Consider the following 26,691-nt stretch of genomic DNA (forward strand, 5'->3'; position numbering starts at 1 on the left):
TGACGCGTACCAGGGCTGTCTCAGTGCTGTGTGCTGCTCGAAAACCGGACTGAAATTTTTCATATATGTTATGGATATGAAGGTGATTGTGTAGTTGGGCTACAACAACTTTTTCCAGGATTTTAGACAAAAACGGCAGGTTTGAAATGGGTCTGTAGTGAGCCAGGATGTCAGGGTCGAGTGACGGCTTTTTCAGATGGGGGCGGATGACTGCAGTTTTGAGAGCTGGAGGAACCTGACCGGATTTGAGCGACTGATTGAGGATTTCTGTGATCAGTGGACTGATGGCTGTGATATGGATTTTAATAATGATGTGGGGGAGAGGGTCCAGTGAGCATGTGGAGGTTCTCATACACTTTATGATCGTCTCCACTTCTGTCTTTGAAGTCCATGAGAAAACGGAAAATGTGTTGAGCGGGTTTGTTAGACTAATTTTGGAGCAGGGTGAAATAGTGGCAGAGAGGTTTGACCGGATTGAAGCCACCTTGTTGGTGAAAAAGTCCATGAACCTATTGCACTGACCTATACTGGTGTCAGCAGGTCCACCTGCACGGTACACGGTTGGTGAGATAATTGGCAAACCAGTCACAGCTAGAGGAGGACAGGCCAATACTGGAAAGCTTGTGTAAGAGGATACTATGGTCAACAGAGTCAAAGGCCTTGGCAAGGTCTATAAAGGTGGCAATACAGACCTGTTTGCTGTCTAATGCTGTAATTACATCATCAAGGACCTTTGTGGTGGCTGTTATGCACCCATGCCCCGTCCGAAAACCAGGAAATTCAGGAAATCAGGAAATCATTTAACTGTTTTTGTACGAGCTTCTCCAGAACTTTGGCAAGACATGGTAGGATAGAAATTGGTCGATAACAGTTAGGGTCAGATTCAGAACCCCCTTTAAAGTGGGGAGAGATTATTGCTGATTTCCAGTCAGTAGGGAATCAGAGAGCTGTAGGGACATGTTAAAGAGTCTCGTGACGGGAGCAGCAAGAATGTGGGATGCTGCTTTTAAGAACATGGGATCAAGACCATCAAGGCCAGCAGATTGTTTGTATTAGCTTGGTGAGTTCATCCTGGACTTCAGAGGTGGAAAGAGGCATAAAGGAGAAGCCACTGTTGCTTGATGGAAAAGGTTGTGCATCTGCTGCAGTTGTATCTGAAGTGTCTATTGATACTGAATTAGGATTCGACATTGAAACTGTATGGGTTGCATTTATAAAGTGATGGTTTAGGAGTGAAACCATCCGAGATTTCTCAGTAATAATAATATCATTAAATAACATAGAAACTGGTAAACGGGGGGAAATAACCTTATTTTCCATTACCTTTACTGTGTTCCAGAATGCCCTAGCATCAGTGCCACATGTGGTGAGTTTCTCTTTAAAATGCAAGATTTTGGCATTTCTGATAGCCTGTGTTGCTTTATTTCTGCATTGACGGAAGGCCAGCCAGTTAGCTGGAGATTGGGTAGTGCGGGCCTTTCTCCAGAGGCATTTTATGATGAATAATCTCGGCCAGGTCTTTGGAAAACCAGGGACTATATCGATTTTTTATTCTAATTTTTTTCAGAGGGGCATGTTTACTCATAATCAGACTGAAAGTGTTTTTAAAAAAAGACCATGCCTCTTCCAAGGAGGGAAAGGAATTAATTCTGTCCCAGGACACAACCGTAACATCTTGGAGAAAAGCTTGCATATCCAGATTTTTCAAAGAGCGCTTGGTTACAATTACTGGGGGCCTTTTGAATGAAAGGCCAGAACGTATACATGCAATAGCGCAATGATCACTTATTTGACTGAAAACTCCGGCTTGATAATTAGATGGATTGTTAGTCAAAATGAGGTCAATCAGTGTGGATGAAGAAGATTTAGGATTAGGTCTGGTGGGCTCAGATATCATCTGAGTAAGATTTAGAGCATCAAACTGTTGCAAAACTGCATCTGGGGGATTGATCAAATCCCAGTTCAGATCACCCATAAGGACAAACTCAGATGATATGTATGGAGCTATGAGTTGACTAAAAGCTGTGAGTGCAGAAACTGGAGCTGAAGGTGCTCTATAGCAAACAGCAACAGAAATAGAAAAAGTAGTTGAAAGCCTAAGCTTTAGTACCAGTAGTTCAAGTTGTTTAGGAACTGACTTAGAAAGAACAACAGTACATTGCAGATAATCCTTAACATACATAGCTACACCACCACCCCTGGTAGCTCTGTCCTGACGAAACACATTATAGCCTGGTATGTAGATGTCAAAATCAGTGTTCCCTTTTTTAAGCCAGGATTCAGAGATAGCAAGAACATCAGGATTAGCTGTGTGCACCAATGTTTTTAAAGTGTCAAAATGCTTAGAATTCATCAGACTGCAGATATTTACATGTAAAAAACCCAATGATTTACGGTCACAAAATTCGCCAAATGACAGCTGGGCAGGAGCTAAGTTAGCTGGCCCAGGATTTGGATGAACATTACCAGAGATAAATAACATGAGAATAATTAGCATGCGTCTAAGAGCAACACCAGAACAAATCCATTGCTTGTCTTTTACAAAGGGCAAAGCCAGTAGCAAGTTAGAGTCAAAAAGTTCCTGCAGTAACATAATTGAAAAATATGGAAGGGTTCGAAATACCTGGATGGCAGAAGGTCCAATAGATTTAGTAATCCAATAGGATGTGACATCTCTTGATTGAAGAATGAAGTCTAATGTTCCCCGACAGTGCAATGCTGTGGTTGACCCCAGAGTGCATTTACCAGCAGGCCTGAGGTCCTGGTACTGTACATGCAACAAGAAGGTGAGTGCCAAAATCCAGAGAACCAGTAGTGATTTTATAAAGAAAAGCATGATTCTTTAGTAATGTCACACAGCCTTCAATGTGTACTGGAAACAATCCTTAATGTATCTTGATGTAAATCCTGATTCGAAAACACCTGCCACAGATCTAGCCTGAAGGCAAGACACAATGCAGCAGATCCATGTAGGCCTCAGACCAAGTGAAGTAGGCCGAGATCCTCTCGAATACAAGCAGGTAGGCCTCAGACCAGGTGGAGCAGGCCGAGAGCCTCTCAGAATAGCTGTAGCCAGATAGCATAGGCTTTAGTGTGTGCCGGAAACAAGTCACAGTACAGCTGGAGATAGATGTTGTTATCTTGCTGTAAATCCTGTTTCAAGAACCCGTCACAGATCTAGGCTGACGACAAGCCACACTGCAGCAGATCCCTGGGCTGTAGCATGAAGATAGGCCTCAAACCAAATAATAGGCCAAAAGCTCACAAAAATAATAAGGTAGAATATCCATAACTACAAAAACTTAGTTAAAATTAGATAAAAGCTCTTATATGGATTATTTCCGTGAAAGGTGCCCTAAAAACCTTTTTTTTAAATTTAAAATGCACAGACAAAGAGCAGACAGAAAGACATGCAGCCATCTTGGAGTATGAGGTATTAAACTTTGATTGTTCAAGAAAAAGTCTCACCGCTGCCACAACCATCACAACAAGCCCCACAACAACCCCTAGTACCATCATAACAGCCCCCACCACTACTACCACAATTAGGGCTGCACAATTAATCGCAATTTTATTGAAATTGCAATATGGAGTACTGCTATATCGAAATCGGCGGGGGGGGGGGGGGGCAATATTGCAGCTAAAGGCAAAATATGTGTCAAACCATTCTGAATCAGGTATTGTGGTGCTGCAGAAACATCCCGCCCTACAAATTGTATCCTACAGACTAAAGAAAACGTCTTGGTTTTGTACAGATCTTTGCAAAGATTACACTATAAATCAATTATTTTTTAGATTTTTCAATGAAAAAGAGAATGATACAAAAATGATTCCCTCAACTATCGTAAATCATATCAGTCAAAATAATCGCAATTAGATAATTTCCTCATATGATGCAGGCCTAACCCCAATCCATGCTAACAACACCACCAGTATGTGTATAAAGCAGAATGATCATAAAGAGGGTGACAACAGTGTATCTGACAGTGGTGACAGCATGAACCACCTCTCCCATTTCAGTCACGTTGACTTACACTTTAAATTTCATGTTGAATTATCAAAAACCGGACTGATGTAAAGTTTGGGGGGGAAGTGTATTACATTTTTGTATCGTCTTGTAAATAAAGGTTTTCAGACATGTTTTATTATCAAAACAGAAAAACTATTTTTTTTGTATTTTAAATTTGTTCTTTGGGGTCAGCAAGCCGAAGAAATGGCTTGAAACAATTATCTATTTGCACATTCAGCAGACAATGACATTAATGTTCATTCATGTTTAAATGTCAAATCCCTTTTTAATGCAGGACCTTTACCCTCTAACAGAGTACTTCTACCCTGTAGTATTGCTACTTTTACTTAAGTAAAACATCTGAGTACTCCTCCCACCACTGGATAACTTGACACAGCCATTAAAATGTATTATGTATGAAGAAGAGACCGACCAACTATGGGCCCATTTTTTGGCAGTTTGCTGATTATCTGTCAACGTTTTACTTTCCTGATAACCAAAAAAAGTTAACTAATTAAAAAGTGAACTACTTTGACTCCGCTACAGCTCTGTGTCTGTCTCTCTGTTTTGGTTTCACTTACCACTGAGTCTGACGTAATGTCCTGCCCACAACAAAACCTGACTATGAAGCTGTTAGTCTCTTTAATTCATTTAATCAATAGCTATCAACTTGTCTTCAAGTTGCTAAAGGAAAGCAGAAAGTAAAGAAAAAAAATAAGACCGGCTTATTCTGTTGCTGCACCAACTACAACTGTGGCTCTTTAAAAAGAAATGATGTGCATCAATGTGCAGGAGACTTCAGAGACGCAATTGGTGAGTGACACACACCCAAACACACACCCACACACAGTATATAGACACAGATACACATACATACATACATACATACATACATACATACATACATTATAAATCAAAATGATATATGTACATATACAATTTTGATTGTTTATATGCTAATATAAAACATTTAGTTAATTACTTTGCTTACTTGATTGTTTATTTGGATGCTTAAGAAATTTTTACTTTTCAGCAATGAGCTACGTATTTGTGTGTTTTCTCTTTTGTTTTTTAAATTCTATTTAAAGGTTTTAAACCTACTTACTACCTACAAAAATAAAAAAGGAGTTGAGTTTTTACCATTACCTCTGTTGTCATCCTAAATTTCTTTCTAGTTTGAGACAGACACTGCTAAAAAAAAAAAAAAAAAAACACATAACCTGACAATGGAATTTCACCTCTTACACAATAGCACTGTAAACAACTTATTCTGTAGTTCTTAGTGCGTAGCTGTCAATGAAAACTTGCGGAAAAACAGGAATCAGGACAAACATGTTTGACTTGATGCTGTTTCTTAAAGCCTCTTGCAGCGTCTCTATGGACTCTATAGAGCACAGTCATGTAATATGGGGAGATTGAAGAAAAGAAGGGAATGACAAATGATGATGGCTATCTGTCAAAGGTAAGCCACTGTGGGTGGAGCTCAGTATAAGGTTTGGGGTATTTATTGGAGAGGACAAAGTGAAGGAGGCACCGTTAAAATGGCTCTCTACCAGCTTCTCTGGGGTTCAACCGTGATGATCGTTCTCTTCTCCAGAGGTAAGAGTTGTTGTTTTTTTTATAATATTTAAAAAAAATGTCTTCCTTTGCTCAATTTAAGGGTGGACAAGACTATCCTGCTACTTTACTAAAGTTGATGTGAGGGCAATTTGGTTGGTCTAAGTAACTGTTTTATATCTGTGAAAGGGCCCATGTGGCATCCTGCCTGTAACCTTCAATATAAAAATATTACACCAACCTGTCACTCTACATGAACACCTTTTCTATATCCAAACAATTATTTTTTTATAGTTTGCTGTATGAAAATCAAAATGGAAAAACAATAGCAGGAATTGGATAGCAGTTTTTAATTTTTGCCCTTCAAATTACAGAGCAAATATATTTTTATCTATTTATGAGCGCAAAAATGACTAATAATAATTGCTTGATTATGGAACAAATCATGATCACAATTATTTGGGTCACAAATGAAATCATTGATACAGATTGAAAAAGGTTGTATTTATTGAAAAAAAAAAACGTCTTTCTAAGTGAGAACCAAGTTAAAATAGTTTACTTGCAAAACACAATGTGCAAAATAAGAGTTTCTCTCAATTACTTTGTTTTTGTGATCACCACAAGCCAGAAGAGTAATGCTGAAAATGTTGATTAATTGCACAGCCCTAACTCGAGTAGATGTAAAAGCTATTCAATCCGTCACTAAAGTGTCAGCAGATTGCTTGTAATCAGTTGCTTTTCACACTGCTTAAGTTGTAATATCATTTTTTTTTTTTGCCCTATATTGATTGGATCCCGTCTTTTCTATTTCTCTTTTTTAAACAAACATTTAAACAAACATTTACTTAAAGTATTCTTTAGAAATGTTTTGGCAGTATAAGGAACTGAAACCTTAAAATTTGGTGTGTCCCCTGTCCTGAAAACAGACTGAAAACTTTAGGCAGCCTCACCCCAAAAGAATAACAAATATGCATTCAACTAGTTTATTAAGCAGATTTTTGCAAGTACTGAATATTTAGATTTGCAGGCTCTTCTCCTTATGCACTTAAGTGTCCTGTGGGTGTTTCCTGAGAGCAATGAGTTATGAGCTGTTTTTTTTTTTTTTTTACAAGGCATGTTGAGTAAAGCATCAAGCAAATTTAATCTGAAGTAGATTCTAGTATGGGTTTGGCAAAAGTGCAGATTTTGCCAGTTGAAAAAAATGTAACCTAGACTTTAACATGGTTTAACAGGTTTTTCCAAAATATATTTAAAGTGGAGATTTCTTCTAGAATTAAGTGGACCACAGTTACGAATGTGCTTACAAACGCATCTGCTTTTGTGCATTATCTGCTTCACCCTAAGGAGTTTTGCATAACAAAGTTCTGTCTGTGTTCTAAATTTCAGGATGTAATTCACAGCCGGCAGGTAAGCATCACGAAAGGTTCATTCAAATTCCATTTCCTTCTGTCAGCTATGTTGAGGACTTGTTGCATTTCCTTTATATTTAACTCTCGTCTGTCCGTCAGTATGTGGACGGGCTGTATTCAACACCAGAATTGTTGGAGGTCAAGATGCACTTCCAAGAAGTTGGCCCTGGCAGGTCAGTTTGCAGGCTGATGGTAGTCACTTCTGTGGAGGGTCCCTGATCACCGACCAATGGGTTCTGACTGCCGCTCACTGCCTGAAGGAGTAAGGGATCACTGTTGCCAGTATTACTTTTAAACCTTATGCTTAGCTATGGTTAGCTTTTATTAATAAAGACAAGCAATACACAACATGTGTCTTCAAACATCATAAAATGTTAATAATTGATAATATTGTAAACATACATACATACAAAGACACCAATGATGCAAAAACGCAAAAGCCTTCATAGTGTTAAGATTCTGCTGCTTTGCATAGCCCTGAGAGATCCAAACTCAACTGAAAAAAACAAAAAGCTATCTACACCGGTGCATCTCCTAACGGTGTGACTCTTTACTGCCCTCTCGATTCAATTCAATTACGATGATCCTGTCAGCGATTTGATACAATATTCAATACAACATCCCGATGCGCAATATGGCCAAAAATCCATATTGTGATATACAGTACATTGCCGCCTCTTGCAATAAAGATATATATCACGAAAAAAGGAAAACCAAACTGCTAAATTATTAATTATTTTTAAAAGAGAAAGAAACATAGTATGTAGTTTTGAGAACATTTATTGTGCAAAAAATTAATTATACAACATCATGTTGCCGATAAATAAAATTCAAGTACACTAGTTGCAGAGACTTTAACAAATAAAAAGCTTAAAGTATTGGGTTTCTTTGCTTTAGTGCAAACCGTTCTTAAAAGCACTTCACTTAGTTTAAGTCTAGTGCTGGGACGATTCGTCACTGATTACGTAAATGCGTTAACACAAATAATTTACTCTTAATAACAACAACAACGTGGTAGTCTGCAGAATTTGTAAAAGGATCTCTGAGTCAGGATAACAGCAGCAAAACACTGAGTTCTGATCACCTATGCCACTCCAGCTCCTCCCGTACTGACTGGAGTGTGAGGTGAACTGTGCTGTGTCTCCCCATCTGTAGCACTGTCTGTGATAACGAGTCTTTCATAACGTCAATTATAACGACCAAGGTATTAAAAAATTGTCGCTGAGGCTCATAATTCCCTTAGAAAGGAGTAAAATTGCATTTTTTTTTTTTTACTAGTTTCACAGTTTTAATTACTTTAAATGTTAATTTTTTATTGTTGGATTTATTTGATATATCTGAGTTCATATGTTGCTAAAATTGCACTTTTATTTATTGTACAATTAAAGGGAGAAGAGATTCGATGTTAAACAAGAGCTTGTTCATTATTTTACCTACTGCTCTTAAAAACAAGAACAAATACAAGCTACTCTTTTTGCACTTGCTTTGTTTACTTTAAGATTTCATTTTGTATTCCTCATGAAATTGACTTTATTTTGTTGTTGGATTGATAGTCTACATCTGGCTTTAGGTTGTACTACAAAATCCTTTAACTTGACTCAACACGCAACATCATAGGCAAGAAGAAAATGTATCCAGACACAGACTGTGTGTTAACATGAGTGTAAATAAGACCAACAGAACTAACACCTGTAAAACTCAACTGTAACAGTGAAAAACTTAAAATGTACTCCATTTACTTCTTTGTCTTTAAGAACTGACCTTGGAACTGTAGTGCATTTGGGCGTCCAAAGCCTGTCGGGTCCAAACTTAAATGCAGTGTCACGGAATCTGAGTATGATCAGATGCCATCCTTCATACGTCCCAACCAACGTCAACCGCTATGACAACGACATATGTCTCCTGCAGCTGTTGACGCCTGTGACTTTTACAGACTACATACAACCGATCTGCTTGGCCTCAGAAAACAGCACTTTCAACCCTAGGGTTGAAAGCTGGGTCACTGGTTTTGGCGTCACGGATAATGGTAAGCTCAGACAGTTCCTTTTTAATCACACAATGATGCACACAGATGTATATTGTCCTTTTTGCACACCAATTAAAATAACTAAAATGAGCTTCTGAAATGTCTCGGTTTAGGAACACTTGCTGACATCCTACAGGAGGTAGCGGTACCGATAGTGGGAAACAATGAGTGCAGATGCCACTATGGTGATCTTACACAGAACATGATGTGCGCTGGGGTCCCAGCTGGAGGGAAGGATTCATGCCAGGTAACCACCCCTTTGTGTGTAGTCTAGGGATGGGCATTTGATTCAATTTTCTTAGTCGATCGTCGGGAGAATTAACAATCGACTATTGATTAATCATTAATATTTTTTATATTAAAAATCATTACTTATTTAACATTTTATGAATTAAAAAGCAATGAAAATACAAAAGTACAGTTCAATTCAATTCAATTTTATTTATAGTATCAATTCATAACAAGAATTATCTCAAGACACTTTACAGATAGACCACACTCCGGAATTTACAAGGACCCAACAGTTCTAGTTTCCTCCAGAGCAAGCAACAGTGCGACAGTGGCGAGGAAAAACTTCCTTTTAGGCAGAAACCTCGGTCAGACCCAGGCTCTTGGTAGGCGGTGTCTGACGGGCCGGTTGGGGTTAGAATGAAGAGTGGCAATAACAAAAATAGAAAAAATTAGTAGTTTGTAGCAGTTCTTGTTGTAACAGTGAGTTTTTTGTCGATGAGATCTTTACTACAAGAACGACAACTTGTGGCCGTTGAACTGGACGTTCTGGGATATAGATATGTATAAGATAAATGTGCTGCGGTGCTCTAAAGCAGCGGAACCTGCAGCTGTGAGCTGGCGTTTTTAAACGAGACGCTCATTTGTTCCAAAATAATAATAAAATCAATCATGTTAACCAACAACTTAACCAGAAACATAATACTTAGATCTGGCAGGTTTAGTCAAATGTAACTCAAAAGCTATCCGAGGCACGGAGTTGAGAAAGCCGGTGAAAGAGATAAGTCTACCTAACAATGAATAAGGCTACTTAACAAATTGGGCTACTTAAAGCCTCATCAAATAAGCATGTTGACATGATCTGGGGTCCGACGCGACCGGAACCGAAAACACGCGCTCTGAGGGGACTGAGGTTGCCGGGATATGGACAGGTACCTCTGCACTAACTTGGCCAGTGTTTGTGCTCCCCTCGTCCGTGTCAGACAACGCAGCCTCGTCTCCCCCAGGCTGTTGATAGCCGCCCTACCGCCCTCCACCGCCGCCCCTCCGTGCTAACGCCGACTTGATGCTAGGTTGAGACTGAGAGCAGGATGCACCCACGCCACCGACATTACCAGGGTCAATGCACTGTTTAAGCGGTACATCATTGGAGTCGTGGCCGTGTTATACTGAAACACGACATCGCAGTGTTTGCAGTGAACCGTGTTGTGTTTTGTTTTTTTTAAATCTAAATGGTCCCATCCCACACTTTGCCGTGATCTCTTCATGATTACTTTTGAAATCAAAATGGAAACTCGCAGGTCACTGAGTATTGCGTCAAATATTGCCCCCGGGTGGTAAAATGTTTCATTGCCGCCACACAGTGAAATTCCTTTCATTGCTTCAAGACTCACACCACGCTGTGCAACCTCCATTGGTTTAATCGATAACAAATTAACGTGATCGATGAAATTCTTAATGATCAATCATTGATCGTTGATTAATCATGCCCATCCCTAGTGTACCCTATTTATGTAAGTTGTGATGTGTATTACAGGAGAGAGCAGGATAGCATCCTGGGAATATGTACTTCATCATTCCCTTGTTTACATGGCAGATTTTAAAGAGGATTGGTTTGCCAAAGACAACTAAAATAAACAAATCTTAATTAATCTTAAACATCCAAGAACTGTTTTGTTGTTTTTTGTGTAGGCTAACCGTTTTCCCTTGCTTCCAATCTCTGTGCTAAGCTAAACACGTTATACAGCTATCAATGCATTAAACACACTACATACACAACTCAATGAGCCTTTCCCTTTATTCAAATATTAAAACAATGTGTTATATATTCATTCCCAAGAAAGTCAGACCAACGGTTACCAAACTGCATTACGGGAATTACGCTTCAGCAGGGTGAATGGTTTCGAGACAGGTCTTCTCCTAAAAGATACCTAATACTATCCTAATAACAATCATTAATTTCTTTCCAAAGGGAGACTCAGGGGGGCCACTGGTGGCCAAAAAGGGGTCTGTGTGGATCCAGGGTGGAATTGTGAGTTATGGTGAAAGCTGTGGCCTACCTAGGATTCCTGGAGTTTACACCCGTGTGTCCCAGTACCAGGATTGGATCAACAGCATTATCACTGGCAGCAGCACTCCCGGCTTCGTTGACTACATCTCTCTAGGTTTTAATACTGACCAGCTCTTTAGATGTCCAGCAACACCACCACCCCCCCCACCCCCCCCAACAACTGATGGTAACAGTGTGTTTGACAGTGGTGAAAGCATGATCCATTTCTCCCTCTTTCCCTCACTCTGTCTTCTAGTCATTTCGCTCTATGTCCTGGGCGGAGCATAAAATGGAAATGTCAAACTATAGTTCAGGGTTTCCATGCCCAAATGTCTCATTCATTGTGTTTGATATGAGCTTTCTTCTTTCAGTGTAAAAAAAATGAAAGTAGAAATACAGAACAAAAACATTTTATGAATTGAATTGCAATAAAATGTTGTATTATTCACAGATGGGATTCTTCCGAGTCATTTGTCCATAAATTACAGAGTACCTTAAAGTGCTTATATTATGCTTTTTTGCCTTTTTCTCTTTCCTTTATTGTGTTATATATCTTTCCGTTCATGTTATAGGTTTACAAAGTGAAAAAGACCACCCCAAACAGCTCTGTTATAGTCCAGCTGGGGAGACGTTTGATCCAGGGCTCTTTTGGGGGTAACACCCTTTATTTCACCAACAGCATTAATAAAAGATGAAGCCACCATGTCTTGAGAAACTTCTTGTTTATTGTTGACTTTAAACTCACTTTACATTGTCTTCGGGATCTCTTTTTTTCCTGCGCTTTTTCCTCACCTTCACACATACGCTTCTCAGTCGGACACCGCTACCGCTCGCTCTCCTTGCTTGACAACACACTCACTGACGTCATTCACTTGACGCTATATTCTCGCTCTTACTTTCACTACTCTCTTAACAAAGGAATTGATATTGATATTTGCAACTGCAGTGCATGATTCGCGGGCTCCCTACTACATGTTCACATTTGGAAAATGCAGAACGATCAGATTGTGTAAATGTTTAAAAAAAGTCGGTAAATAAACTCCCTTTGTGACAGTGGTGTCATTTTTGTCTAATGTAGACCCTCTTTTATTAGTATTTCAACTCTAGAAAGGTGCAAGAGTGTAGAAATGTAGGCAGTCTTGGAATTCAACACAGACTCAACCTTGACGACTCGAACACTGCGGACTAAAGACTCGACTCGGACTCAAACTCAGGCAATGGTGACTCGATTCAGACTCTTCTTTGGTGACTTGGACTCGAACACTGGGGACTCGGGACTCAACCTCAACAGCTGGTGACTCGACTACAACACTGTACTGACAATGTGCAGTACAACAAAAATAGTGTTTTTTTGAAAATTAAACCATATAAACCTATTCTGGTACAAACTCTAAATACAATTATGAACCTAAAAATGTGTGTATATGGCTTTTGAACATCGCATAGCCCTTAAATGCCCTTCAAAAAGGTTAACAAACCTCTGGAATGGAAACCTAATTGTACCTTTTTTTCATCTCTTTTACATTTTCACACATGAACGGGGCTGCTTTCCCCAGCAGGCCACAGCGGATCAGTTTTGACAAACCTGCTCTCCAATGTGTTCTGGGTGGCTGATCGGAAAACTAACCAGCAAGCTGCCTGAAGCAAAACAGCCTCATTGTTATTCCGTGGCTGTTATGGTGTTAGTATTATCTTAGTCTCAGTGGTGGGAATTTTGTGCTTGTGGACTTTTCTCACAGAGAACAAACAAAAAAAACATTACAAAACAACTAATCTGATGCAGGGGTGAGAAACCCCCTTCTGACAATAAAGTGGATTTCTCTCCCTGATGTACAAACACTTTGTTTCTGTGTCACTCCCTTCTGCCTCTTTTATGGTGAGAAATATTACTCACTTTGATTAAACTAAAACTTGATATTTCTATCAGTCTAGAAGCTTGGAGTCCACAAGCTTGGATTAAGAAAGTGTCCATTTTCATTGATTTTGGGTGACTTTAACACTTTAATACATAAGTCTTATTGTGTCTCTTTTGTTATGTGTACTTTGTGACATTTGATTCCTCTCTGACTGACCAAAGAAAAAGACTCAAAGAGAAAATGGTTCGAGGAAAGAATATGTACCTGTAATATGTATCTTTCATAACGTTACACAAAGCTTGTTGAAGGTTTTCTTTTCATCTCTGTAAAACAGAAACAGGAAAATAAAAGAAGATAAACCCCTGAAAGAAAGTCAGACAAGAAACTCTAATTAAGAGAGACAACGCTGTGACTATTAAGTGGCATGAAACGGGGGGGAAAAAAACATAATTATGCCATTATTACCACGACAATGACATAATGATTCTAATAAATAAGAGCCGTATTTGTTAAACAAGTGAAGAATCGATAATAGTGAATGAGAGTCAGACACTGCAGGTATAAAAACAAACTGTCCATCCATCTTTCACCACAGTGGATTACCCACACAATGACCCTGTGGAACATGCGTATATCTATTGTTTATATCCTTCAAGCAGAATGTCAGGAGCAATGGCATGTAAAAAATGAACCTTTAATAGAAAAAGTTCATAATAGAAAAGGAATGTTGTCTGATAGCCTGAGTAGTGGTGTTTTAGAAAAACAAAAGGAAGTATGAGAAGTGGCAGTAAATCATTCCAGCATGACGTGAATGCTGTCAGTTCAGACTTGCGCACATTTACATTACAGAAGTCTCGTCCAGTGTTGTCAAACGAGGAATATTACACAGAGCAGTGCACACAAAGGCTGAAATGCCATCAAACAATAGACCAAAGTCAGGGCAAAAACACCAGTAAATATCGGACTAAAGCAGGGCTTCCAAAACCGGCGAAAACCATCACTGAATACTGGGTTAAAGGGCTAAAACACCAGTAGAACACTGAAAACACAAGTGGAGAATAGAATAAAACAGGACTGTAACACTGGTGAATATTAAAGCAGTGCTAAAACACCTGAGGCCTGTAGTACGAAGCAAGATTTGGCGTTAACGATGTAACTTCAGGTTCATCACGACTGTGGATCACTTGTTACCGGGTTAATCACCGTGGTAACGTATGTTTATCACCTAACCTGGTAGGGAGCAGGTTATGTTGGAAATTAGATATCAACCCGTGTAAAAGCACCGCCTACTGACCAATCAATCGATTGATAACAGCGTCACCGTTCTCAGAAGATCAGGTGGAGCTTGGTGCGGGGAGGGGGGGGGTAGAGAGAGAGAGAGAGAGAGAGAGAGAAAGATGTGCTAATAAAAGAACATTTAGAAACAGACAACCCCGTTAACGTTCCCCGATGGGTATCTTTATGAAAGATATAGATATTAAGCGAAAGGAATTACGTATATGCTATTTGTGTTTTATGATAATAAAAGTAGGCCTACTGATTATTTAAATAGAGTCTGGTGGGTTTAGTGAGGGTAATTTCACCCTTAAGTTAAATATAAATATTATTATATTGGCTGAGTGAGTTTAACCTAAGGGATTTCGTAAGGGTCGGCCTCTTGAGCTGTGTGTTGCTAATGCGCGTATTTGAATTGTGTTTTAATATTTTTTACTTCACTAACACTGCCAGGGCAGCAAGTGAAATAATAGGCTAAAGCAACGACAGCTTATGGGAAGAACAAGTTCAGTCAGATATTGTGCCTGAGTGATGAGGAAGTGATATTGATCGATTTTAACAGTCAGCTTTTTTGCCAGCTTTCCATCCTGTTTTAAGAAGCAGTGACTGTATTGTGTTTAGCCCGTTCTTCATATTTATGTTGAATTATAGTGTGCTCTCCTTATGTAAAATATGCAGCTCTAGTAGATGTTTGTGATTGGTCAAGCTGTGCAAACACCGCTGATTTAACTAGTTGTTAACCACCTGCGTGACACAGCTTATGCGGGACCACGGTTGTTAGGGTTAGTGAAGCCGGGTAACTGAAAGAAATCCAGGGCGTGTTGATCTTGATTCATACTACAGGCCTCTGTTAATATTGGACCAAACCAGAACACACCTAAACATTGGCCTAAAACAGGGCTATGCAGTAGTCAATAATGGACAAAATACAGGCCACAACACCAGCAAACAGCAAAGCCCCAGGACACCAATTCATTTGAAGAAAAAAAAAAAATGAATTATGGGCTAAAACGCAAAAACAGCAGGTAATATTGGAAGAAACAAGGGCTATAAAATGAAAAAAATAATTGAGCAAAAACTACCGTTCTAAACTATCACTGAATACTGGACCAAAACAGGGCTTAAACATTCATAATATTGGACCAAGACTTGGCTAAAACACTAGTACAACACTGGACTAAAATTATTACTGAATATTAGAACAAAACCCGGCTAAACACGTGAATATGGGAAGAAATTAGGACTAAAACATTGGTGAAAATTGGACCACATGTACAGTAGGTAACAAAAGACAAGGACAGACATTTACCAATGACACTTAACTTAAAAACAGAGCATCATAAAAGCAGCACACTGCCGAGCTTGTTGCAGCTCAGAGCTGACTCACTGTTTAATGACTCACGCTGAAGTTTAATGCTGCCATTGTTAGTGAGCTTCTGTTGAACCTTTCCGCCTCGTCACTGTTACACAACCTGATGTGAGAAGAGTCATCCTCACTATTTGTGGCTTTTTATCCTTAAAGCTGTACAAGTGCTAATGCACTATGATTAGTAGTAGTAGGAGGTTCCGGTTTGTTTGTAACACATCTTTAATGCAGGGATGTAAAACAGTGTTTCACAACCGGTGACACTAACGGATGTGTGCTGGGGGCTGACTGTGGATGTGTCCCCGGGCCGGGGCAGTGATGGTAGTAGAGGGTTGCTAGCTGCCTGGGGACTGACTGTGGATGTGTCCCCGGGCCGGGGCTGTAATGATAGTGGAGGGTTGCTAGCTGCCTGGGAACTGACTGTGGATGTGTCCCCGGGCCGGGGCAGTGATGGTAGTGGAGGGTTGCTAGCTGCCTGGGGGCTGACTGTGGATGTGTCCCCGGGGATGTTGTCAGCTCTCATCCCGACTGAAGCCTTGCAGCACAGGGAGACTGAGGCAGAAGACAGGGGTGTGCTAGTTAGCTAAATTACCATTAGATTAGTCGTCTATCTAAACAATTAACGTTACTGATGAATTTGTGGGCTAGCCCAGAGTTTTTAACCGTGGTCAAATCAATCATACTAAAAATATTTGAGCATGTTGAACGGTGTTGTAATCTTATGTTACCCACCAAGAAGTACATTAGCAATAGCTACTTGTCAAGCAGCACCTTTACAGTAGGCACCAAAGCACTTCTCCTGTTCGTTCCCCCTACAGGTTGGGAGCAGAATTGTCCATTACTGTTACCATTACCATTATTCTTATGTCTCATTCCAACGAGTTAATAAACCACTGAAACGATTTTGGAATCATTTTAAGGTACAATTTAATCTTTGGTGTTGATTGATTTCAAAATGGATCGATCCAAATCAATCAATAAATAAGCTATCTGTTGTATAACTGTTTTGCAAAGTGGTATGTAATCAATGACAAACAATGCCATGTGGCAGAAAAAAGTTTTATTATGTTTGAGGACATTTTTTGTATCTAATCGTGGGCCAAAAAGGGTGATACAAACCGAACCTTGGGTTTGGTGAATCGTTACGGCCATGATATTTACACATCCAGCAGTTACGGAGCAACATTATCATTCATTTGGAGTTGTGTTTCTGTCCACCTGAGGAATGTAAGTCCAATATTATTCATGGTCTTTTAGCTCTCTTTTTTGGTGTCTGCCAACTCCTGAGGGAAATGTGTGGCTTTTACAGCGACTAAATGCTCCACCAGCTAGTCACTAACCGTCTTTTTTTAGCCTGCCACGGCCAAAACCTACACTATGACAGCGGTGAGAGAGAACCAAAACAAAGTTGTGGGCCAGACAGCTGAGCAGTGAGCTGAAACTCACTTTAAAGCTCCTTCAAGCCGAGGGGAGCTGCAGATCCAGGCACTAATTCTTTGTAGGTTCGTCACTACGAGTGACGCATGTCACATCATTTGATAGTCGAAGGCCTGTCGCGATAGTCAAGTCAATTAATTGCATGATTAAAAAAAAAAAAAAAAAGAGCTTGATAACTTTTTGGGCCGCCATTTGCATGCTTGTTTGTTTTCCTTCTCTCTCTACCAAAGACACTGGACGACCACTGTTGGTTCCTTAGTGTAACGAAGAGTGAGCCCTCTTGTCGGTGTCTTTGTGTGGGGAGGCGGGACTCCTGGTGGAAAGAGAGAGAGACAGAGAGGAAATGCAAGGCGGCCTCAAAAAAAATAAAAAAAAGTATATGAGCGATTTCCGTTGTATTACTCAGCGTCCCTTTCATTCCAAACCACACAGTTGACAACCTGCCGGAGGAGGCGGTGGAGACAGGCTCGCACATCAACGCCACGGGCTGCTGTGGACTTGGCAGTCTCGCAAGCGCTCTCAGGAAAGTGGCTGCATGCGTCCGACAATGCCCGGAACATTAACCGGGACAAGCCTACAGCTGTCTGCTGTCAGTGGGTCAGAGGCTCCCGGATGCTGAACTCAGTTACCTGCTTGTCGTTCAGCGGTTAATTATCGGTCATTTAATTTCATTATGCTTTCTTTTGGAAGGCTGGCTGACAAAAATTGCCACTTACTAGCTACATAGTTAGCCTGAAACTAGAAATAATAGTTTATTGATCTTTGAAAAGGTGTTCCTTCATTATTATGCCATTATCACTATATAGGTGAAAATGGGCTCAGAACGACATTATTGTTTATCGAAATAATTTCTGGGACAACTTATTGTCGAGCAAAATTTGTTATCATGACAGGTCCATGTAGCCGCTTTTAAGGAAAAAAAAAAACATTTTTATAGCAATAAAGATTTTTTAAATAAAAGCACAGATTCTAAGGAGGTACAATTATCTGAAATTTAAAGCTATATTTAAATGACTTTGCCATAGTACAAGATCCAAAGTGATAGCAGTAGCAGGTAAATATTAGTGACAGTAGCAGAAGAAGAACTTGCACTTGCAGGACCATCGTAGGGTCGAGTACCGAAACCCGGTATTAATATGGCACCGGCGCCTAAGTACCGGTAGCCAAGTAGCAACGCAGACTTTGGTGCCTCATTTTGTTGCCACTGAAATGTCTGCGCTTCTCTCCGATGCTCTGAAACTGTCGTTACAGTCGACAGAAGCATCGATGCACTTGATGCTAGTTAACTCTACACTTGGCAGCAGGTAATGTTAGCATATATTTAGTTAGTTAGTTGCTGGATTAAAATGCTGACTGCTAAGGTTAAACAGTGTAATGTGTGACTGTATTTCCCTGTAGAGGATTTCAACAGCTGCCGTTGCAAAAACAACACATACGGTGGAAGCCTCGTGGTGCATTCAAAGTTATTGTAAAATAACCTTTTCCCATCTGGTGGTTGTTTTGTTGTTTAATAGCAATTTACTGGTGAAATAAGTTTATATCATTAATAACTCATTTCCTTTTGACCTTTTTTTTTTATGTATGTACTACCCAAAAAAAATCTAAACTAAAAAATGATACCCAACCCTAATCATTCCTAGTAGCACAGTAGCAGTTGAATCATGCAGTCATGATTCACTTTCTGTTCCCTCAACTATTCCTCCAGAAACGTGTCATGAGCTGTGAATAAAGGTTGCTTTGTTATCGCTATTCCTCGGAGTTTCACACTTTTCTTTTAGGTATTAAAAAAATGTATCCTTGGGAGTAGAAAATGAGTCACTGTTATGGCCTGTTATGTGTGTGCATATGTGAGATTCAACTGCGTCTGCCTTCTTTTCACCTAAAATGTTTTTCAATCTCCATCTTTGTTTCGCTTCTTTTATTTCCTGCCTGTGTGTCCACCTTTTGGCTTCATCAGTCTTTTGCTCTGGGCTCGGAACAAAATGAAAAATCACTGAAGTCAGCATCTGTTGATTCCTAAGCTGCAGTGAAGGAGAAACAAGTCAAGTATCTTTGAGAGTCGCAAGAGCAAATAGCATTAATCTTCCTCTTCGGGGCCTGAACTAGAAATTATTTGCTTTAGTGGCCATAAGCGTCTCACACAAACACACGTGGCGAACACACACAGTTTGACACATTTTTCTCACTTTGGTTGATTTGTTATAAATCATGTTTATGCATATTGTCTTCACAATGCGGTGAGCAAGGAAAACCTTTTTAGGTCTGCAAGACAACTCTGAAACCTTTAGGCAAACACTCATGTATTCAAGATGAGGCAGACACACACATGCATGCACGCACGCACGCACGCACGCACACACATTGACAATTGCAAAAAAAGTTTATAGAGAGGCATAGTCCCTCCCCTTCCTGTGGAACTCATGGGACCTTCATTTGGAGAAAGAAATTTGCATGGTAGCGAACTGGGAGAGACAAACCATTTTTTGATCCTGTTTGAATTGAGCCATGGATTAGACATTTGCCGTCTGTCAGTTTAAAAGATAATTTTGCATGTCAAAGTCTCAGTTTATTGTTTAACACACGACATGGATGGATGACGCCTCGCTGAAGCTAAGATGTCTATGTGTATTGAACCATGGATGTAACGTTACTTACACATGTAGAGGATCTTGCCTGTTCTTTTGCTTCACTGCTGATAAAACTTTGCTGGATAAAACACATACTAGTAGTCTATATACACACAACGTTCCACTTCCGGGATTGCTCAGGTGCCGCCGGCAGTTCCACTGGATTTCTGCTGGATGTCCGTTACCGTGGGCTCTCTTTGAGTTGAAATTTTAAACTCCAGTTGATTTCTGAGGACTATGGTTAACTGCTGTGAATCCAGACAGTTATCTAGGATATCTGACTGAGTTTTCAACCTGACGTAAATTGTGATAGAGATATGTAATTCACTGAGAGGTTTCACACAAAACTAAGTGGGACTACGAATAACCTCCGACATACTGAGACTTTCTTCACTTGAAAAATTTAAAATTTAAAATTGAGAAACATATGTGTAATCCATGGCTCAATGCAAACAGGATAAAAACAAAATAATTGGCCTTACCACGTTCGCTACCATACATCTTTTTTACAAATTAAGCTCCATTACTTTAACCAGAAAGGGGGGGGGGGGGGACTACGTCTCTCTATTCAAACAAGACAACCACGTCCTCAACAATGTTGACAAAAAGATTGAAAGTCAGCATTGTGATTCTATTGTGAAAGGAAGGCCAGATGAAAAATATGAAAGATTCAGACAATATTGTTTCTGTTCTGCAGCAAGGTTTGCTTTTATATCACAGCAGTCTTAAAAATGTGCACAAAAAAAGAAAATGTGACGTATTTTTTTTTTTTTTTCAAATATACTGTATATCGGCCGATATATCGGAATATCAGATTTTTACATAACCAAATATTGGTTTCGCCCTTAAACATCCTTTATAAGTCGGGCTCTATTAACCAGGCATTATGAACCCCAATTACTCAATATTCAAAAAATAATAAGACGATAGTTATTGCAGAGGGAGGAGGTATTGAGCAGGAGTGATCATTTGAGGCTTTGCCCTCTGCTGAGCTAGGTACTGGTAAGATTCTTCAGAAGGTGTGGAAGGAGAGACGGGCTGTCTTTGAAGTGTGAAAGTTTAACAAGATAATATATCCTCTGGTCATGGATCTCAGTGGCTGGAATTTTGGTTTCTCTTGCATTAATTCCTATTTTGGGTAATTTATTGCTTTAATTTGTTTCCTATTCTCTTATCTCCTTCTTCCTCATTCCCCCCCCTTTTATTTATCTGTGTTCCTTTGTTTACACCTCTTGTCGTTTTTCTCATTCTATCCTCTTTTCCTACTACCTTCTTAATTGTATTCCCTTTCCTCCTCTTTTTCCACTCACCCTTTTCCTCCCGCTTTGTCCATTTCTTTTAAATTACAGTTTCATTAGCCGATTTCTTTAACTTTTTTCACCTTATCTCACTTCCCATATTTCCCATTTCTTGGCTTGACTTTATGTCCCCTTCCTTCTTCTTCTCATCAAATCACCCAATTTTTTTTGTATTCCTGTGCAAATAACGATATGACACATAGGTAGGTCATTTCACTTCAAATTATCTTCATTGTAAAACCGGAGCTGCTTCATTAAGAAAAGGAAACCTCCCAGAGGGTCTGTATCAATTTAGCATGAAGAAAGATGAGATGGATATAATTTAATTCCACATTTCGGTGGAATTTGTTGCATGTTCCTTGAAGATACGTTTCATGTGAGATAAAACCACCAGAGGGACCATTTAACGTATTTAAAAGAAATTGGCTTATGTGGAAACTTCTTCTGGATATGATCCATAGATATTCTGTGGTTCTTATTAAGAGGGAAGGGTTTGCTGCATCAGCAGAAGCAGAGTCTGCAACGGGCTGTAATGCTGATGTAAACTGATTATCATTAATTATCTTTACATTGATACAATAATAAAATCTGCAAGTCAGACATTACTTGATTTTTCCTCATTTTGCGTCAGAAAAAGGTTTTGGGTCACATACCATACGAACTATATTTTTAATATTACATTCTGTTGTTTAAAGTTTAGCTACTATTGTTTTCTTTTGCTTGTTTTTTTCCCCTTCTTGTTTAAGCTCTTTTTTTAATTAAACAAATGTATTATATGGTAAAATATGTCCTTTACATTGTGTTAAGAATGTACTGTACACTCAAAGAGGTTCACATACCCAACGAGAAGCACACAACTTTAAACAGAAGACACAAAATTACAAACTTTCCGTGAAACTGTCCAAAACTAAAACAAGTTGGTTATTTAATTTTTTTTTTCTTCATTTAATTAAACGTGATTAGCTGGGTTTTGTTTAAAGCTGTACTCATTTTTCGCCCCTTTGGCCACTTGGGGGCAGCAGAATAACCTGTAAACCAACCAACTTGTTACATATAAAGTTGATCTGGTGAATGTTAGCAAACAGTCGCCTAGTAACCGTACGTTCACACCGCCACCGACTTGAGCGTCTAAAGTTACCGGAAGTCATGCGCTTTCAATGAAAGCCGGCTTCTCTCAGCTGCAAGGAGCGGCAAATCTGTCAGCGTTGCGTTTTGAGCATTTGAGGGTCAATCAGAAAGTTGACATTTTTCAACTTGATGGTGATGAGCTATGACGCGGTTCAGCGGCTAACGCCAGCCGCCAATCGGAATAAAGACGTCCTTCGCGCTGGCTGATCCTGGAGAAACATACGATGTAAACTTTTGTTCCTACCAAAACATTCATTCTGAGAACAAGCTCATAATCGTCGTTGCTGGGTTACATATCGTTTATAATATAAAGATTGTTTGTACATAGGGACCAGTTAACGTTAGCTGCCGGTCACGTTGTCTCTAAATGGTCCGCACGGGTCACTAGGCTGCTCGCTCTGCCTGCACGCCGTTACGGCTCAGTGGCTAACGAGCGAGTTAAACTGCTAACAGACTCCGCTGCAACCAATTAACAATACAACTTCTGTCATTATATATGTAATTTATAAAAGGTGTCAGTGTCTGTGTATTGGCCGTGGCTGCGTGTGCTATTACCGATCAAACAGAGAACGCAACAATTTTATTCATTGTGGACACTTTAATGAGTTTTCTTTAAAGCTTGACACAGCTAATCAAGGACGGCGGGTATTGTTAAAAAAGGGAGAGAGCAACAGAGAATTCGCTGCTAGAGCTAACAACAACGGTGGCTAAAAACAACCGGCCGCTACAGTAAAAAAAAAAAAAAAGTCCAGAGTATGTGTGGAAGGTAGATGAAACTATCCCATGCAGCCTCAATCTTAAAAATCTTCTTCTGAACCTGTAAATTTCAACTACAGGTAGGGCTGGGTATGGGTACTCAAACTTTTAAATATCGACTGAAATAACACACTACCTTCTCCAGTGAAACGATCCCTGCATTTGATCCTTTCTGTACTCAGATCTAGAAGAAAAGGACCATTTGTGTGGTTTTGCTCCCAGCCAAGTCTTTGATTTAATATGTCGTTTGACAGGCCCACTAAACACAGCCGTTAGTGGCGGTGGCTTTTCAAAAGATCAAATGAAGTACTTAAGGGTACCACTTTAAGGATACTGTATTGGTACTGGTAATGTCTTTTTTTTTTTTTTTTAACAACACTTAGCCCAAGTTACAACTAGGGGTGTCTTGATACCAAAAAAGCAGTAGTCTGTGTCAATACCATTAAAAAAACAATTTTGATACGACGGTAAAAAGGATAACAGGGATTTCCTAAGATCCCATGTATTTTAACTTGAAACATGAAATCTTTTATTAAAATATTTGAAAAATATCAAAATGCCATAACAAGACCTACAAAACGTGCAATAGAGCATAGAACAACATAAGTGCAGTGAATGGTCATGGTGCAACAACTACTGTCCCCAGACAAAATCCAGACTTCCAGGCATCTTTACAAAAGCTACTGCGCAAAAACAAAAAGAGTGTTTCTAACAGTGGCGTGAGCAGAGACGCTACAAACCCGTGGTAAATAGTGGAGATGGATTTGAAAAATCAGAAAGAGAGGACCGTGAGTTTCTCTCAATTGACTCTCGTTCATAGTTTTCAGAAAGATATGCAAGTAGAACGGTGTGATTTCAGCCACTTGTTGCGGACCTCCTACTTACAAATGTAAGTACTGGAATACTCTGAAGCGTATACTGCCCCCATCAGTTCCGGAAGAGTCGCAGCACCGATGTTGCTAACACTGGCATCGTCGCTAACGGTGCTTCAAAATGGACCGTGTCAGTGTTTTGTGTTTAGAACCAGAAGGTGTCGCTAGTATCGGTTCTCGTGACATCTCTAGACCAACCCTGGCTTTTCCCCCTTAACATTATTAAATTCCTTCTTTACGTTTTCTCATTACAAGCTGCTCATATCCTCTCATGTTGCAAAGGATTGACATTTCCGCTTCATTTCATAGTAAACGGCTGGTATCTGCTTGAATATATCTATAAATACCTGGATTAGGGATTTAGTCCCTTCTCCATTCATCCCTCGGCTTTCATCCTGTAATCTTCTTCTCCTCCTCCTTCTAAAGCGCTGACTGCTGAAATCATCCTGTTCCTCTCCAGCTAAGGTTGTTCCCACCAGATTTAGCTCTTCATCATAACTGTCAATCTCGTCTTTTCCTTTGTGCCTTTCTCTGCTTTCAGCCTTCAAAGTGGAGGCTTCTTCTCATTGAGTCTTTTTCTTTCTTTGTAAGGACTTAAATAAAAGAACATACAATTACAGAGACTTTACATGAACATTTCTCAATTTATTCCCAAATATATCTACAATGTTATTTACATTCATAATTCCGCTTATTACCCGCTAAAATTATGGAATCTCTTCCTCGAGTTCCATATAGGGACACAAAGGATAAAATATTGTCCAGATGGTTGCACATGAATGGCAAAGCAGCTGTCAAATAAAGGCCCAAAAATGCCGCAAACACAATCTTTAAAAAAGGGTTTAATTCTTGTAACCGTTTCACGCCAATTAGCTGCCCTGTTAATTTTTTTGGGTAAAGGGGAAAAAAAAAAATCTACTGTTGTTTAAAATGAAAAGTTGTAGATGACATATAGAGGTTTACTCCTTGACGCAGGTGCTGCTTATTTGATTCCGACCAGGGCACTTAGCTGCATCTCATCCCCCCCCCCCACACCATCCTCCCTACACAGATTTTCTTTTTTGTCACCACAAAAAATTCCTTCATGTATCCACGTGTACTGTGTGTAGTCTTGTGCATTATGTTGTGATGTTGTTATGTCTTGTACACATTCTTGCTATAATGCTGATTCTGATTCTGTTTCTGATGCATCTGAAAGATGAAGAGTGCGCATGCGCTAACGTGCAAGCTGCCTGTTGCAGTGCTCCGTCTCTGTCTTCTTACTACTGCTGCTACTGTGACACAGAGTTTCTCTTTGGGGATCAAAGTATTTCTGATTCTGATTCTGTCTTTCATACTTACAGCTTGCTACCGTTGTCGCTCTTATTACGTCATCTTACCGTACAAACACACCGCCACCGACTTGAGCTGCAAAAAAGCTCTGGCCGCCCCGCCAAGGACGCTTTGGCCTCTCTGACGTGGCGGCGTTCTCTGATCGGGAAAAGCTCACGCAGCCACGGCACGGCCAATACACGGACACTGACACCTTTTTATAAGTTACATATATAATGACAGAAGTTGTATTGTTAATTGGTCGCAATGGAGAAACGAAAGTTTACATCGTATGTTTCTCCAGGATCAGCCAGCGCGAAGGACGTCTATATTCCGATTGGCGGCTGGCGTTAGCTGCTGAACCGCGTCGTAGCTCATTACCATAAAGCTGAAAAATTTCAACTTTCTGATTGACGCTCAACATGCTCAAAACGCGGCGACATATTTGCCGCTCCTTGCAGCTGAGAGAAGCCGGCTTCCATTGAAAATGAACGACTTCCGGTAACTTTAGACGCTCAAGTCGGTGGCCGTGCGAACGTACGGTTACAGCACCGTGTTCAAGCTGCTGCTCTGCCCGGAGCGTTCCATACAGACACCAAAGGCTGATTTTTTGGGAGCCACTGACCGAGCGGCAGTATGATATGATTTGGGAGTGAGAACGGGTTGCATCAGCAGAACGCTGAGCTCTTGTCAGCTCTGTGGTTGGTTTCCTCGGCGCTCTTTACACATCTAATTAGACTGTTCTGTGTTTGTCTGTGGCTCATTACACAAAGCCGAGCACTTCTTTGTCTCTGCGAGTATCTAGGGGTCGCATTACGCGTTGCATTAATGTCTCAATGATTGTCACTGTTTCTGCCACATGAATGAACACGCACGCGCACACACACACGCGCACACACACACACACACACACTCACACAGAGTGAGATCCATTTGTGTGGTAGGACTGTAGGAGCTTGTGTGCGCTAATGTGTGTTTGTATCGGTTGTAGAAATACAAACACCTTTCACAGGAAGATAAAGATGAAAAAGATCAGCGTAAAAGTTCAACTTTAACCCTAAATTCTAGACTTCATTTTAAAATTAGATCCACAATTGCGCTTGGGCAGAAACATATCAGATTGAACATGACAGATCTGCCATTTGCAACAGGCCAACTATGATTTATTTATACCCGTTTGGTGTTGATACGGCTTCGTAGTTTTTAGACCAACTTGTGTGGAAAAAGTCAGGAGAGGATGAAATAAGTCAAACTGATGTGGCCAGACAGAAACTAACAGCAGGAAATCAAATATTTTAAGGTTCATGTTTAGAAAGAGGAGGAAAAAAGGAATATATTGAGGTGAACTGAGGTCAAAAAACACTCTTCCCTGTTGTTTTATCAGATTTTCTGTAGTTATCGCACACATACGCAAATCCGCTAAGATAGTATATTTAAGATGTTTTATAGGTAAAACTATACAATATAAATGTTTTTGTTTTTTCAT

At 39.9% G+C, this 26,691-nt stretch overlaps 1 protein-coding gene across 1 annotated transcript; it reads left to right on the forward strand.

Moving 5' to 3' along the window:
• The first annotated feature begins 5,369 nt into the window (after positions 1-5,369).
• LOC116707455 (serine protease 27) lies at positions 5,370-11,731 on the forward strand. Its single transcript, XM_032544794.1, has 6 exons — positions 5,370-5,608; positions 6,953-6,973; positions 7,075-7,237; positions 8,730-9,001; positions 9,115-9,248; positions 11,202-11,731. Exons 1-6 carry the CDS (start codon positions 5,551-5,553, stop codon positions 11,565-11,567), a joined length of 1,014 nt encoding a protein of 337 aa, XP_032400685.1. The 5' UTR covers positions 5,370-5,550; the 3' UTR covers positions 11,568-11,731.
• Positions 11,732-26,691: the final 14,960 nt, after the last annotated feature.

The sequence above is a fragment of the Etheostoma spectabile genome, chromosome 19, assembly GCF_008692095.1.
Source record: "Etheostoma spectabile isolate EspeVRDwgs_2016 chromosome 19, UIUC_Espe_1.0, whole genome shotgun sequence".
Classification (NCBI taxonomy): Eukaryota; Metazoa; Chordata; class Actinopteri; order Perciformes; family Percidae; genus Etheostoma; species Etheostoma spectabile.

What these genes read in the sequence shown, in the direction of transcription:
- LOC116707455 (XM_032544794.1), top strand. Translation starts at nt 5,551, where the DNA reads ATGGCTCTCTACCAGCTTCTCTGGGGTTCAACCGTGATGATCGTTCTC. An exon ending in GCCGCTCACTGCCTGAAGGA is followed by an intron (nt 7,238 to 8,729) that starts GTAAGGGATCAC and finishes TTTGTCTTTAAG; the next exon opens with AACTGACCTTGGAACTGTAG. An exon ending in GAGGGAAGGATTCATGCCAG is followed by an intron (nt 9,249 to 11,201) that starts GTAACCACCCCT and finishes TTCTTTCCAAAG; the next exon opens with GGAGACTCAGGGGGGCCACT.